General features: G+C 42.4%; 2 protein-coding genes across 2 annotated transcripts in view; one reads left to right on the top strand and one right to left on the bottom strand.

Moving 5' to 3' along the window:
• The first annotated feature begins 6,969 nt into the window (after positions 1 to 6,969).
• LOC115374007 (zinc finger protein RFP-like) lies at positions 6,970 to 9,811 on the top strand. The gene is made up of 2 exons (XM_030072698.1): positions 6,970 to 7,029; positions 7,821 to 9,811. The coding sequence occupies exon 2, from the start codon at positions 7,823 to 7,825 to the stop codon at positions 9,494 to 9,496; it is 1,674 nt and encodes a 557-aa protein (XP_029928558.1). The 5' UTR covers positions 6,970 to 7,029; positions 7,821 to 7,822; the 3' UTR covers positions 9,497 to 9,811.
• Positions 9,812 to 10,944: 1,133 nt separating this feature from the next.
• The window catches only part of c16h8orf76 (chromosome 16 C8orf76 homolog), a 5,745-nt gene continuing 2,531 nt past the window's right edge, over positions 10,945 to 14,158 (bottom strand). The window contains exons 3-8 of the mRNA XM_030072704.1: positions 13,566 to 13,709; positions 13,306 to 13,356; positions 13,006 to 13,150; positions 12,607 to 12,778; positions 11,635 to 11,767; positions 10,945 to 11,474 (exon numbers count right to left, since the gene is read on the bottom strand). Coding sequence (XP_029928564.1) covers positions 11,298 to 11,474; positions 11,635 to 11,767; positions 12,607 to 12,778; positions 13,006 to 13,150; positions 13,306 to 13,356; positions 13,566 to 13,709 — 822 coding nt within the window. The 3' untranslated portion in view covers positions 10,945 to 11,297. The remainder of the gene's footprint in view (positions 11,475 to 11,634; positions 11,768 to 12,606; positions 12,779 to 13,005; positions 13,151 to 13,305; positions 13,357 to 13,565; positions 13,710 to 14,158) is intronic.

The raw sequence follows: 14,158 nt of genomic DNA, 5'->3' as shown, positions 1-14,158 counted from the left end.
CAGCTCCACCTTGTTTGGTGGTTGATTTTCACCGAGTGAAGACAGTATGGTGCTGGTTATCATCTCTCTTCAACCAACTCAACACGATGGTTTTGTTTTTCTTGTTGCTCACTTAGGTTCTGTCATCACTCTGCCTCCAGTCTATTTGTCCAAGGACACACTTTCTCCACCAAAATGCCTGCCTCCAGCCAACCATCCTTTACCAGTGGAAGAAGGAGCAGGTAAAAGTCACTCATGAGGCCAAGGAGGCAGGAAAGCCTGTTACTTTGGGAAGGAACATGAGAGCAGACTCACCAGCTTAGTTGAAGTATTTATACCACTCCTGCATTGCTATTTACTTATGGACAGACAAATGCAGTAATTATACCCCACCCCTCCTCCTCTAAAGTGTACAAGTGCTAAGTATGGATCCTATACCATGATGACTCTTGATCACAGTGGGGTATTGGACATCCAACTTGCAATTACAGTGAAATAGTAAACTAAACGAATTGTTCTACAATTTAATGGCTTGGTATCAGTCTGGGTATTTGTGAAGTACTTACTTACAGGCCAAAATTTCCTTTTCACCCTCTTTAAACTCCTGTCAAAGAGGTTGGAAGCACCCAGTAAGGAGCGTGGGTGTTAGGAGACATCGAAGTGGACAAAAAGTCCCATTAACCACCTGAAGCACCAAAGCTTGGGAAAGGTTTTGTGACTTGATGTTGAAAGATCTTCTGCAGAAAGACGTTTCTAAGTTCAGTCCCCACTAGCAGACCTCATCTATTGAGGGATTTCACGGCCTGCTCCTGAGGCTCACCCTAAAGAACGCTGTCTTCTCTTATATAGGAATGGTGTGCAGATCAGTCACTTCATGATCTGCGTTCATTTTGTGTAAATGTTTCCAGCTCAATATCCACTAATTCTCTTTTCACCCATAAAAATTCTAAATTTCTTTCTGGATCTTGTTTCCACACAGGATGGAATAACCTCCCTTACCTCTCTTCCCAGGAAACCCCAAGACCAACACACAAAGGTCTGATATGCTGTGTGCTGATACTGCCTACTGAGCAGAGGAAAAAGTCATTTTTCATTGAAATGATTTACTAGACTTTGGATGATATACATAAAAATGTGATTATATAATGCTGAGAACAAAGCAGTTCATGTGAGGAATCTGTCTGCTGGATTAGACCTCATCTAGGAGGGTTAGGGTTATGGTTAGGAGAGGTTGGAGGAAGTTTGTGGATCACCAGAAGCCATGGAAAAAGCTCTTTTTACTAAGATAGAAAATGTCCCCCAGAAAACTGCTAAAGGTCATCATAGGTTTTGTGAAATAAGTGACCTACTAGCTGAGCTTGGGGCAGCAAAACAAGTGACAGGTGTCAGTCCCACTGTAGAGAAGCTTCCATATGGGTTACAGGAAAAGTGGATGATGCAAGGGGTCGCGCTACAAGCAAGAAAACAGAGTTGCTTTCCCTCCGTTTTCCTTCTTTTCAGAATTTGTGAAGGACAGTGATCATAAAGCTGCAGGTGTTTTGGAAATCCACAAAATATTTTTTTTAATGAAACATATTTTCATGCTTAAAAGATTGACTGAGTGATGAGGATGAGAATGATCCTCCTAGGCTGTAGCCTCAGAGTCCATCATGGGGGCAAAACGACGACTTACTGGCAGAGCTTCCCATGGAGACACAACCTGTACAGGAAGGTGTAATCCTGATGGTCTCAGTTGCTGTCAACCACCAGCTCTACATATTTAAACAGCTCTTGGGCAGAGTCCTGATAAGGGACAGGACAGTTAGAGGACAGACAAGATTTGGGGGTCCAAAAAAGAGGGAAAGTGAGAGGAGGGACAAGCAGGGAGACGATGAAAAAGAAAAGGGAAGGCAGAGTCAGTCGATGAGGAAGAGGGAGACAATAAATCCATGAGTGAGTGATCGGATCATTTCTGCTTTTAGGCTGCAGCCCCAACACAACATCTCTGCACAGTTCTCAAGCACGTGTGACACCCTTTATGGTCCCGTTGGCTTGTGTTGTCACCATAGCAACTAACCGCCACCACCATTTTGTGCTCTACTCGCCAAATTATTGTGGAGGATTAAAAATGATTACAGTGATGGTGTAGGTTCTTATCCATATAGTGTTATTTATTGCTCCATATGAGTATAGATCCTCCAGATCTTGAAACGTCAGCTCCCTCCCTGTTGTGAGAACAAACGCTTCACCAGGACTTTTTCTTCTCCAGTATGAATGAAGTGGATCTGGACCAGCAAACAACACAATTTCACCCAGAGTTCAGCGCTCTTCTCCAGATCTCTCGCTTGATAACTGGAGGAAACGACTTTAGTCTCTGTATCGCAGCGCAACAGCTTCACCTTGCAGGTGTGTAAATAAGCACACAGTGGTAAGGGGGGGCGCTGCTGCGTAGTAATACAGAGATAAAGTAGTTCCACCAGCCAGCAAGCAAGAGGGCTGAAAAAGAGCGTGGATAACGAATCCCAAACAAACCCATGTTGCTGTGTGTCCAGAACATTTTTTCAGCTCAACATCGTTTTGTTTGCTGGTCCAAACCCATTTCAGTCATTTTGGAGAAGAAGTGTCCTGGTGAAGCGCCTGTTGACCACAATATACCACAAAATGGAGGAACCCAAACTATCACTTTCAGTTATTAAAGGCACACTCCTTGATTTTCATAGAAGGCCTCGATTTCTGAAGCAAACTGTACAAAAACATGGGAAAACATATTAAAGTTTGTGTCCTTAAATAAACATCCTGTGTAGAATATGACAGCAAACTTAAAAACATCCGAGGCACACTGCTCCCTGGAAAAAATATTCAAAAGGCTGCAGGCTGCACCCCGATGAAGGCTTTTGGAGCTGAGACATGTTGGTCATCAGCCAGGTTTTTAAATCATACTCAGCCATGTGATAATAAAGGATTTTTAATATTTTTTCAAAGGAACAGTGTGCCTTGGATGTTTTTTTTGGTTTTTTTTTTTTAATTTGCTGGTCATATCCTACTTAAAAGGAGACAAACTTAGATATAATTTCCGTGTTCTAACCCTCTCCAAAGAGCACCCGTCTCTCATTGCCTGATTGAGGATCCATGCAGCGCCCCTATATCTCTTTCTTTTACAGGACAAACAACAGAACAAGGTCCCCTATCAGTCGTCTTTGCTCCTCCTGTCCCATTTCCAGTGTCACTACCTCGCTTGGGCAGAGAGTCTAGATTAGACAGCGCTGTTGCTGCATAAGACCACAATTGAGGAGTGTGCCTTTAACGTGCTGTACTCAAAGTTTCCCAGCCAGGGTCCATCTTAATCTGAGGAGCTCATCCCCACACAGACAGAGAGTCACATCAGCAGGCGGTTTCATTCTCTGTGAGCAACAGAGACAAAGTGAGCAGTGTGCAGGACGTCCCCACAGTCATGATGGCTAATTTGTGACAAAGTTTTTGAGTGCTTGGACCATCCAGCCCATGGGGGGATGTCTTCTTGGTAATGTGGTCCAGCGTGCCGTAGGTTAGGATGACTGGGTAGAATGACGCGATGACCAGATGCCCCTGCCCCCTGCAGAGGCCCAGCAGTTACCAGGATGTAGATGTGAGTGTCCCTGAGGAGAGGGAGCAGTGAAAAGGACACTTCAGGAGGGCTGTATTTGTTTGTGTCATAGCTGTGCAAGAAGATGAGTGAAGTGGAAAATGGCTTTAGTGTCCAAAAATGTCATTTTAGCCATAAAGGTTTCTAATTCTCACCTGCATGACCATCTGATGTTGCGCTGGGCCCCTCAAGTCAGTCCAGAACACTTTATAAAACAGGTGGTTTGAGTAGGCTGATGGTTCCTGATATGTGTCTGAACTGAAATGTTTCAACACCCTGGCACCTGCGCACTCACACACACACACACACACACACACACACCTGCTGATACAGAGGAAGTGAAAAGGCAAACTGTGAATACCCTCCACAATAATGTACATGTGTGAATGATGATGAAGATGATGATGATGAAGATGATTACTAACCCACTGACTCCAAAGTGTAATCAGCCATATTATCTGCCGTGGGCCGACTACAACACAGGCTGAGGTGTCGTGGCTCCAGGACAGGAGGAGGCGGGTCAAGCTGCTGTTTGACTGACAGCTGCTCCTCGTTCTTCTGCAGCCACAAACCAGGAGCAGGAAGCCGCTTAAAGAGTAAACAGTCCAAAAAAAAGATGACAAGTCATAAAGCATGTTCTGCAGTGAGTGTATGTTTGCCAGCATACAGGGAAACATTAACCCTGCTCCTTTTCAGGTCTAATTTTGTGGCAGTGCTATGGCAATCTTCTTGCATTTTTTCTTTCTTTTTTTTTGTTATACATGACTCGTAACCTTGTGATTAAGTTTAAATATATATTGATATTGAAAAAAAAAATAAAGTGAACTTGCTCAGGTTTCAAAGAGCCACATTTCAGCAGGGAGAGCTGAAACTGGTTTAAGATGTTCTGTAGTGTGTCTGCATGAACGTGTGAACAAGACAGATAAATATCTGTATCCAGATGTGATTTTGGGTATCGGAAGCAGTGCTGGCTCTGCCAATGTTGGCACTCTAGGCAAAATTACTCCCTTGTGCCCTTCCATGCCAACCAGCAGTCCGACGTAGAGACCAGAGGAGATCAAGCAGCTGCAGCGGAGCTTCACTGACACAAAGTCCACATGAGCCTGGCCTTATGTGTTTGTGGGAAACTCTCACCATTTCATTTGGTTTTAGTGTTAATATGGGTTTCTTTTGGGGGAGGGGTCATTTTCTGGTGCTTTTCTTAAATATTGATTTATAGAAATGAAAAATCGAGTTTTCTTGTAATTACTTAATAGTGTCTTTGTATTTTTAGGGGCCAGGCATCCTGAGCTGCCAGGTCCCTTTTGTATTCCTGCATGTTCTTCTTCTTGTTCTTTCTTTCTTTCTTTCTTTCTTTCTTTCTTTCTTCCGAGGGAGTCCTACTTCCCATGCGCAAAAAATCACCAAATTTTGCACAAAGGTCAAGTCCCATGCCAGATTATCTCATGTGCAAACACAAGCCAATAGACCTGATGGTGGCGCTATAGCAAGCCACTAAATTTCAAAACTTTGAAAATTCATAACAAATCAGCCATATGTGCTACAGCTTTACAATTTTCACCAAAATGTAGCCCCAATACTGAAGAAACCTAAACCTATTGCAAATTATGAAATCCATCACTCTATTTTTTTTTTCAAAAATACTGTAAAACTTATTAAACCTATCTCCTCCCACAATTTTTGCTCAATTGACACCAAATTTGATACAGAGCATCTTCAGACTGTCCTACACAAACAATCCACACAGATTTTTGATTTATCAAAAATTGAGCCTACAGTGCATCAAAATGTTTGATTGTAAATGGTACTGTAAACATACACTTGCAAATTCCTGGTAAATAAATCTTCAATGTTCATGAAAAAAACTGACAAAATTTTGGAGTCATGGTAGATGATGTGTTCAGAATTTTATCTCAAAAACAAAATTTTTGACAGCATTTTGAATTTTGCTCTCAAGTGAACAATTGGAGTCAATGCAAGAATGGCATTTTTAAACATCAGTTTTTCTCTTGTGGAGCAAATCAATCATTGTTGAAAAAAAATGATCAGCATCTCAATGCTGTTTAGATGCAATGTGTGTATTTTCAGATTTTTGTCTTGATGACTGTTTTTTTTTTTTTTTTTTTTTTTTTTTTTTTTTTACAGTGGTTTGAAATCTGCCTTTCAATTCATAGGTGGCTGCTATCATGTGACTGGCTTATATTAGTTATATTAGTCAATTTGTGAAGCCTCATGAATTGGCACTTGCCTTGTCCTTTATGCCAGAAATTGTAAGTTCCAGCCTCAGCTAACGCAGGATGCACATTAGAATGGCATCTTCCTATTCTCCACTTGTTGCTCAGAATTGCCTAAAATTGGCCGGCCCCGACCATTACTGCGCAGGAGCTATAATTTCTTGTTATCATTTAAATTTCCTTGCATTTTTTTTTTTTTTTTTTTTTTTTTTTTTTTTTTGCGAAGTGGTGATTTTGGTAGATTTTTCAAAAAATGAAAAAATGTTTTGTTAATTTTCTGGTCTGTTTTGTGCTTTAACCCTCTGAACCCCAAGCAGTTTTGGGACGTTTTCTGCTCCCCTTACATTTTGGCTCACTGTGGGCTTGTTTTTCACTGCAACTACAAGTGCTGCACCTCTATGGAAACAGCACAGCTGTGGCTATCACCTGAAGCCATTCAAAAATGTCTTTCACACAGTATGAAAGAGTTATAGTGCCATAAATAATAAAAAAAATAAAAAGGGCAAACTGATTTTTTTGGATAATTTATTTTACAAAAATCGAGAAAAACTGGAATAAGTGTACACAACATTTTTTCAGGTGCCCACAAGTGTCACTGATTCCGACGAAAAAATAGGTTTTTAAAGCTTCCAGCTATGATAAACGGTTGAATTTTGGCGATTTTTTAAAAAATACATGTCTTTCCATCCCGCCCGCGGGTTTGGGGTTCAGGGGGTTAATTTTATTTTATTGTTGGTAACTTTGTACTTGTATTATAATTAATAAGCTGATGTGAATTCGGGGGAGGAGCAGGACTTACCACCACTGCTGCTGTCATGAAGGCTGATGTGGTCAGCGCGGCTGGAGCCGGAATTTGCCGGTTAATAATAAAGTTTACAAAGTTAGTTTCAACAGCAGCAGGTGTGTTTGGGATCGTGTTACCATCATCAACATCCATGATGTCAGACAGTGTGAACTCCTGTTGGTATTTTTCATCTGAAAGTTACTTTGTTCTTTTCTCTCACAGCAGCTTTGTAGGAGTCAAGTCATTTCAATCTGATGCAGTCTGACTGGTTTGGCTCAGCTCACAAAGGGTTAACTGGAGTGGGAGGGCACCTCAGTTTGATTTCAGGAAAATGAAACTAAAAGTTACTTACCTCTAGAGGAATCTCTCAGGCGAAAAGGCTGTTTAGTTTCTAGGTTTGTCACAGAAAGAAAGCAGAGACAGTGTCACAGGTGAGGTTGAACTCCATTTTTATCTACATGTCTTCACTTTGTGTTGGAAATTCATAAATCTACCAACATGTCAACGTGAGACAGTCTGTTTTGCTGTGTCATGATTTGGCTCATAAATGTATTTATTTTTAACAATGTATAGGCTAATTTCTACATTGTGTGTAAACTTTCACTCTACTTAGTAGAGTTTACAATAACATTGATATTTCAGTCTCTGTAATTGATACAGTTTGTCCAGACTTGGAGAAATCATGTTACACTCCAAATCCCAATCAAGAACAAACAAATGTAATGTAATCTGGTAACTTCTCATTACTTTTTGATTCATTTGCTGGTTATTAATAAAGTGTACAGAGTTGATTTCAACAGCAGCAAGTGTGTTTGGGATCATGTTACCATCATCAACATCCATGATGTCAGACAGTGTGAACTCCTTCATCTCAAAGTTACTTTGTTCTTTTCTCTCACAGCAGCTTTGTAGGAATGAAGAGTTTTCAGTGATTCATCCTCACCAGTTTGGAATCAGATTTCTGCAACATGACTTACTTTCAATCACAGCAAGAGTGTTTATAATCAACCAAACACAGTTATTGTCTTTGTGTTCTATTAGGAGAAATGTATAATAACACAAGAAGTGTTGTGGATTGTAACCAGTTTAACAAATAATTTATTGAAAGTGTGAGGATTGGAAAAGGCACTGAACTTTATGATCCATATCACTGAAACACCTCCTCTCTCCTCTCTCCTCCTCTCCTCTCCTCTCCTCTCTCCTCTCCTCTCCTCTCCAGTAGAAATGGCCTCAGCCTGCAGTCTCCTGTCTGAAGAGCAGTTCCTGTGCTCAGTCTGTCTGGATGTTTTCACTGAGCCTGTCTCTACTCCATGTGGACACAACTTCTGTAAAGCCTGTATCACCAAATGTTGGGACAACAATGACAAGTGTGAATGTCCAATGTGTAAAAAGACATTTGTGAACAGGCCAGATCTCTTTGTCAATACTTTGGTCTCTGAAATGGCGGCTCAGTTCAGGAAGTCTGTTGATGTTAAAGCTGCAAGTTCCAACATCCAGCAGCAGAAACCTGTCAAACCAGTGGAGGTGCCCTGTGACTTCTGTCCTGGCACTAAACTTAAGGCCTTGAAGTCCTGCCTGGTGTGTTTGACCTCTTATTGTGAGACTCACCTGGAGCCTCATCAGAGAGTCGCAGCCCTGAAGAGACACAAGCTGATCGATCCTGTGGAGAACCTGGAGGACAGGATGTGTAAGAAACATGACAAGATGTTAGACCTTTTCTGCAGGACCGACCAACTGTGTGTTTGTGTCATGTGTACAGAGCACAAGACTCATGATACAGTTCCTTTAGAGGAAGAGTATGAAGAGATGAAGGCTCAGCTGGAGAAGAAAAAGTCAGAAGTACAGAAGATGATACAAGAACGACAGGAGAAGGTTGAGGAGATGAAAGCATCAGTGCAGCTCAACAAGAAGGACACAGATGAAGAGCTAGCTAAAACTGCTGAGGTCTTCACTGCTCTGGTGGCCTCCATCCAGAGACAGCAGGCTGAGCTGATGGAGGTGATTGAAGAGAGGCAGAGAGCAGCACAGAAACAGGCTGAGGGCTTCATCAAAGAGCTGGAGGAGGAAATCACTGAGCTCCAGAGGACAAGCTCTGAGCTGGAGCGTCTCTCCCTCACTGAAGACCAGCTCCAGCTCCTCCAGAGCTTCCCATCTGTCTCCTCTTCTCCACGCACCAAGAACTGGTCTGGCATCAGTGTCTGCACACATCACTGTGTGGAGACGGTGAGGACAGCTGTGCTTCAGCTGGAGGAGACAACCACTAAAGAGATGAAGACTCTGCTTCAACACATAGAGAAGACTAAAGAAGATCTGCAGAAGCTGCCAGAAGACTTTAGGCTGAGGAGGATCCAGCAGCTGTATGCAGTGGATGTGACCCTCGACCCAAACACAGCACACCCTAAACTTATCCTGTCTGAGGACGGGAAACAAGTGAGATGTGGAGACACACGCCAGGATCTTCCCGACAACCCAGAGAGGTTTGATAAAGAAATCAATGTCCTGGGAAAAGAAGGTTTCTCTTCAGGGAGATTCTACTTTGAGGTTCAGATGAAAGGAGATGAGTGGGATGTTGGAGTGGTCAGAAAGTCAATCAGCAGGAAGGGAAATATCTCATACAGCCCCATGAATGGATACTGGATCATATGTCAGAGACGTGGAAATAAGTGCTGGGTTTTAGATAAAACCAGTGTTTCTCTCTCTCTGAGCCAGAAGCCTGAGAAGGTCGGGGTGTTTGTAGATTATGAGGAGGGACTGGTGTCTTTCTATGATGTGGAGGCCGAGACTCTGATCTACTCTTTCTCTGGCTGCTCCTTCACTGAGCAGATCTATCCTCTCTTCAGCCCCAGCTTGGATGAAGCTGCACCTCTGATCATCACTCCTGTCAAACACACTCAGTGAGGTCAGCTGGAATCAGAAATATTTTCTTTGTATATTTTCACATGAATATTTGGGAAGTGGTTGAGTAAATCTGGAGAGATGGATGGAGGAATGTATAGAGCAATTAATAATAAGAGTAAAGGAAAAGCTGGAGAGGGTTGGATTTAAAATAGGAAAATTTGGCAAGGACTGAAAGTGACAGAGAGAGTGGGGATAAGAAGAGAGCAGAGGGGAGACACCAGGGAGTGGAGGGAGAGTCTAAAAGACATGTCAGAAACGTCCCCACCCACAGACAGTTGTTGGAAGTCTGTCTGTCCTCTGCAGCTTGTTGAAGGACTGTGAGTCCATCAGTGGGATTATATCGATCATAATCCCAGTATTATTCTGTGTGTCCATCTTGCCTCTAATGGCTGAGAAGGAGTGCAGTCAAAACAAGAACTCTGTCATCTCCAACACCACAAACATCACAACTGGTTTGTTCAGTGTCAGATCAGTGCAGTCTGATCTGAAGAAGCTGCTGGTGGTGTACCTGTGGTGACTGTATCTCAGTCATGTTCTGTCTTATTTTCTCTTCAAACAGTCTATTTCATGCACAGGCCTCCTATTTCTGCTGAGCTGTAAATATTGTTAGCATTTCTGTTTTGTTGTCCCATCATGTCTTGCTGTAGACTTCATGAACTCTGTTCATTTTTTTATGACTTTAGAAACCATGTGATCCAGGTACAATGTTTTACATACTCTGATCCTCTCCTTTCATTTGGTGTGACCAGTAAAGATTCAGACGATATGGACTTGTGTGTTTCATGTGTCTTCTTTTCAGTGCTGACACAAGTTTAGTGATCAGCCAATAATGCTTCCTTAGTCTTGTGGTCACCTATTAAAACTAGTAAAATGCATTATCCAAGACCACTTGCTGGTTCAGAAATGATACTGACACTGTGAAGAGGGAATATTTGGATTACAGTTTTATGAATGAAATGAAAAAGGACCTAATGAATGAAGCAATTACACTGTGGTGGTTCAGCACACTTAAAAATATTTCTTCAGTCTGATCTCAGAGAACCTATCTGACTATACAGGCAAACTGTGATAGATGAAGGTGTCTAAACATAAAGAATCCTAAATCACACTCCGGTAGAAACAAGTATTTTGGGAGAACTAAAGGAACTGAGATGCTAGACTGTTGCCAAAGAGTTGTAAAAAATGCATGCACACAGACACTCACTCACTAACTCACACACAAACACACACAAGCATTGCAGCTATGGGTGAGGGCTGCTAGGGCTTTGAACCATGTGTACATCACTCCCTCTTGTGGTGTATTTGAGTCACTGTCTCCTCTACAGTAAAACAGCTTTGTCCAGTACTGATGCAGCAGCAAGTGCTTTGAAAAATAAAGGCACTCATTGCACAAAGCAGAAAAAAGCCAATAGGTAGCAGCATAGGCCGAACAGATTGTTTTCAAAAACTCATGGTTAAAAAAAAAACGGTATTTTATTTTACTTTACATTTAAGATTTTTTCATTCTTTTTAACCAATACACAGTTGATAATAAATAGCTGTTGTGGTACATGATCGGTATTCAATATCAATATGTATCGTGATGCACATCGTATCATCAAGTTGTTGGCAATACCCAGCTCTAGAAAGAGCCATGCAATGTTTCAGAAAAAAATGCTTGACCCTCCTTCAAGATGTTCTTCAAGAGGCTCTTGCTCTCTGCCATCTGTCCTGTCAGCATTATCCTGTAGCTGGGATGCCATGTAAATATATTTTAAATGTTCAGAATAGGTGTCAGTTCTGTGTGCTCAGCCTTGGGGCTTCATGTCTTTGCCTCTGTCTCTCTCTGACATTGAGGTCCATCAGTCTCCAGCGCTCCTGTCAGTAAGAGCTTGTTCAACCAGCGCTCATTGAAGCTCTGCACACACAGACTGGCCAGACTCTCCCCATCCTGGTTGTCCTCCCTCATTTTCTCTGGGATCAGGTCCTCTGACATCACCTGAAAGAAGCAAAGCCCAGACAGTCAGACAGCGTTTGTTTTCCCATCCCTGAACCGTGATGCATTTTCTCTTGTCGTGGTTTTGACGGCGGTGGGAAGAGACAGACGAGCACAGACACAAACTGGTACACACACACAAAACCAAGAAGCAGTTCCCTACCTCAGTGACGGCCTGCAGAGTGCTCTCTTTGGGCTTCAACTGCTGTAGTGCCTCATCTATCCTCTGGAGGGCGCTCTCACTACGCTGCAGCACAAAGGAGGACTGCTGCTGCCGAAGGATTCTCAGCAAGAGTCTGGAGCAGTCAACAAGGATTTCATTAGATTCAAGACATATGGTTTCACTATTACATTCACTGGCTGAGGTATTGATGGGCGGGCTGATGATGTTTACACTGGTGGCATTAAAGAATTGTAACTGACACTGACACTGAGTTGAGACGTGAGCTGGGCGATACAGTTGAAATCAAGATCACAATACTCCTATGGATTTTTTTATATTGATATACAGTATGTCTATGAGTATTTGGACAGTGACACAATATTCATAATTCTGTCCTTGTACACCACCACTGTGGATTTGAAATGGAATAATCAAGATGTGATTGAAGGGCAGACTTTGAGCTTTAATTTGAGGGGTTGGACAAAAATATGGCATTAAGTGTTTAGGGATTACAGACAGTTTTATACATTGTCACCCCATTTTCAGAGGCTTAAAAGTCACTGGACACTTGACTAAGAAGCAGTTCATTCCAAATGTTTGCATTTGCATTTGGTAGCTGTTTATCAGAACCCTCAATATGTGACCCACAGAGGTGTGTATGCAGGGGAAGGAGGCCATCATTAGTTTCAAAAAGAAAAAAAAAATCTATCAGACTTGTTTCAAATCCACTGTGTTGGTGTACAACGACAAAATTACAAATATTGTATCACTGTCCAAATACTTATGGACCTAACTGTATATCATGATATGACTCGTGCAAAATTATGTGGCTGATAATATTAGTTGTGATATCAAGCAAAAGAAAGAACACACACAGAAAATGTTTGATTAAAGTCACTACATCTCCATGCTGTGAATCTGCTGGAATATGATAAAGAGCCCTAACTGAGAATACTCTCCTCTGACCTGTACCTTGTTCTGATGAAACACATGCAGGCCTTTAGCCAGACTCTGCCCTCTTCTTCCTCCACTTCCTCCACTTCCTCCACCTCCTCCACCTCCTCCTCCTCCTCCTCCTCAGTCTGTCTGTCACTCGGCTCTCCTGCTGATTCACACTCCTGTGGGGAGCAGGATCCTGGAACAGCTGGCAATCACAGCAAGTCACCTCCATGTGATCAACAATGGCCAATTAAAGAAAATCATTTCTACATTATCTATTTGTTTGTTCATCAGTTAGATAATAGTGATGTTTGATGAAAAGAGCTATATTTCTACTTAGATAAGCCACGAAAACATTCCCCTGCTGGACTGACCTACACACATATGGTCATATGGCTCCTAAATGAAAAGTGGAAGTGAGCTCTGACCTACCCACTGGTCTGCCAGCCTCCAGCAGCTCCAGGCACGTCTGTCCGAGACTGTGCCAGTGCCAGGGGTTGAAGGGCAGCAGGCTACACAGCTGCTGCAGAGCCGCCATCTTGGATCCTGTGGCTCCAAAGCGCTGGTGGATGCTGACCTTTAGGGGAAAAACAGTAGGCTTGCTGAATTACATTTGCATGGAATGATAAGGAGCACACAAAAAAGAGCAGCTTCATCTCTTTCTGTGTGTGTGTGTGTGTGTGTGTGTGTGTGTGTGTGTGTGTATAACAGTGTATTGTGTTAGATGCAGACCTTAAGCAGCAGCAGGCTGGTCAGATGGCAGCTGTTGGAGGCTTCTTTACTCTGGAGGGAGACAGACACAGGAGATTTCAACTGGGGGACATGTTTTGGTTAAATCAAAGTCAGTGATCAATAAACCAATAAACCAAACAGCAACAAATAAACATGGTGTTCCCAATTTTTTTCTTAACACCATCGTGTTATCTTCAGTATTTCACACTGATGACAGTGTTGCGCCTGTTATGTACAGAAACACTTCCAAGCAGCTGTACCAGTAGGCGGGCCAAGTCCAGGGCCCTGTGCCTCTGGCCCAGGTGGGTGCAGCAGCGGGCCATTCCCTCCAGCACGTCTCTTCTGATGGTCAGGTTGTTGTCAGGGATCCACGTCAGACAGCTGCTGTACGCGTCCAGGGCTTTCTGAACCACATACAGGATGGGAAACACAACTGCTCTCAGACACTTCCTGTTTTACTTCAGTCTTATGCACATGCAAGGAATCCTTCTCAACCTTCTGCTTGTCTTTGGGTCAATTTGACCCATTGTCCAGTGTTTTTATATCCAAATAACATGGGTGGTTCCATACTACGCTCTTCACTCACAAACACACACACACAAAGAATAATAATAATAAAAATGATCCCTACCTATGCTTATGCATGTTCACATGCATAAGCACAAACAGAAGCGAATGAGATCTAATGGCCATAAATGCCATATGGGAGTGTAAATTGTATACGTTATAATCAGTCTGGTTATGTCAGCTATGTTTCAGTGTTTCTGACCACTTTGATGATTGCAGATGTATTTGGTTGTCATCTCCACACCAACTCTAAGTAAAAAAAAATGGATTCACTTAAGACCTTTAG

The sequence above is a fragment of the Myripristis murdjan genome, chromosome 16 (genome assembly GCF_902150065.1).
Source record: "Myripristis murdjan chromosome 16, fMyrMur1.1, whole genome shotgun sequence".
Classification (NCBI taxonomy): Eukaryota; Metazoa; Chordata; class Actinopteri; order Holocentriformes; family Holocentridae; genus Myripristis; species Myripristis murdjan.
Note: the sequence above shows the minus strand (reverse complement) of the source record. Positions and strands in the feature narration are given on the sequence as shown.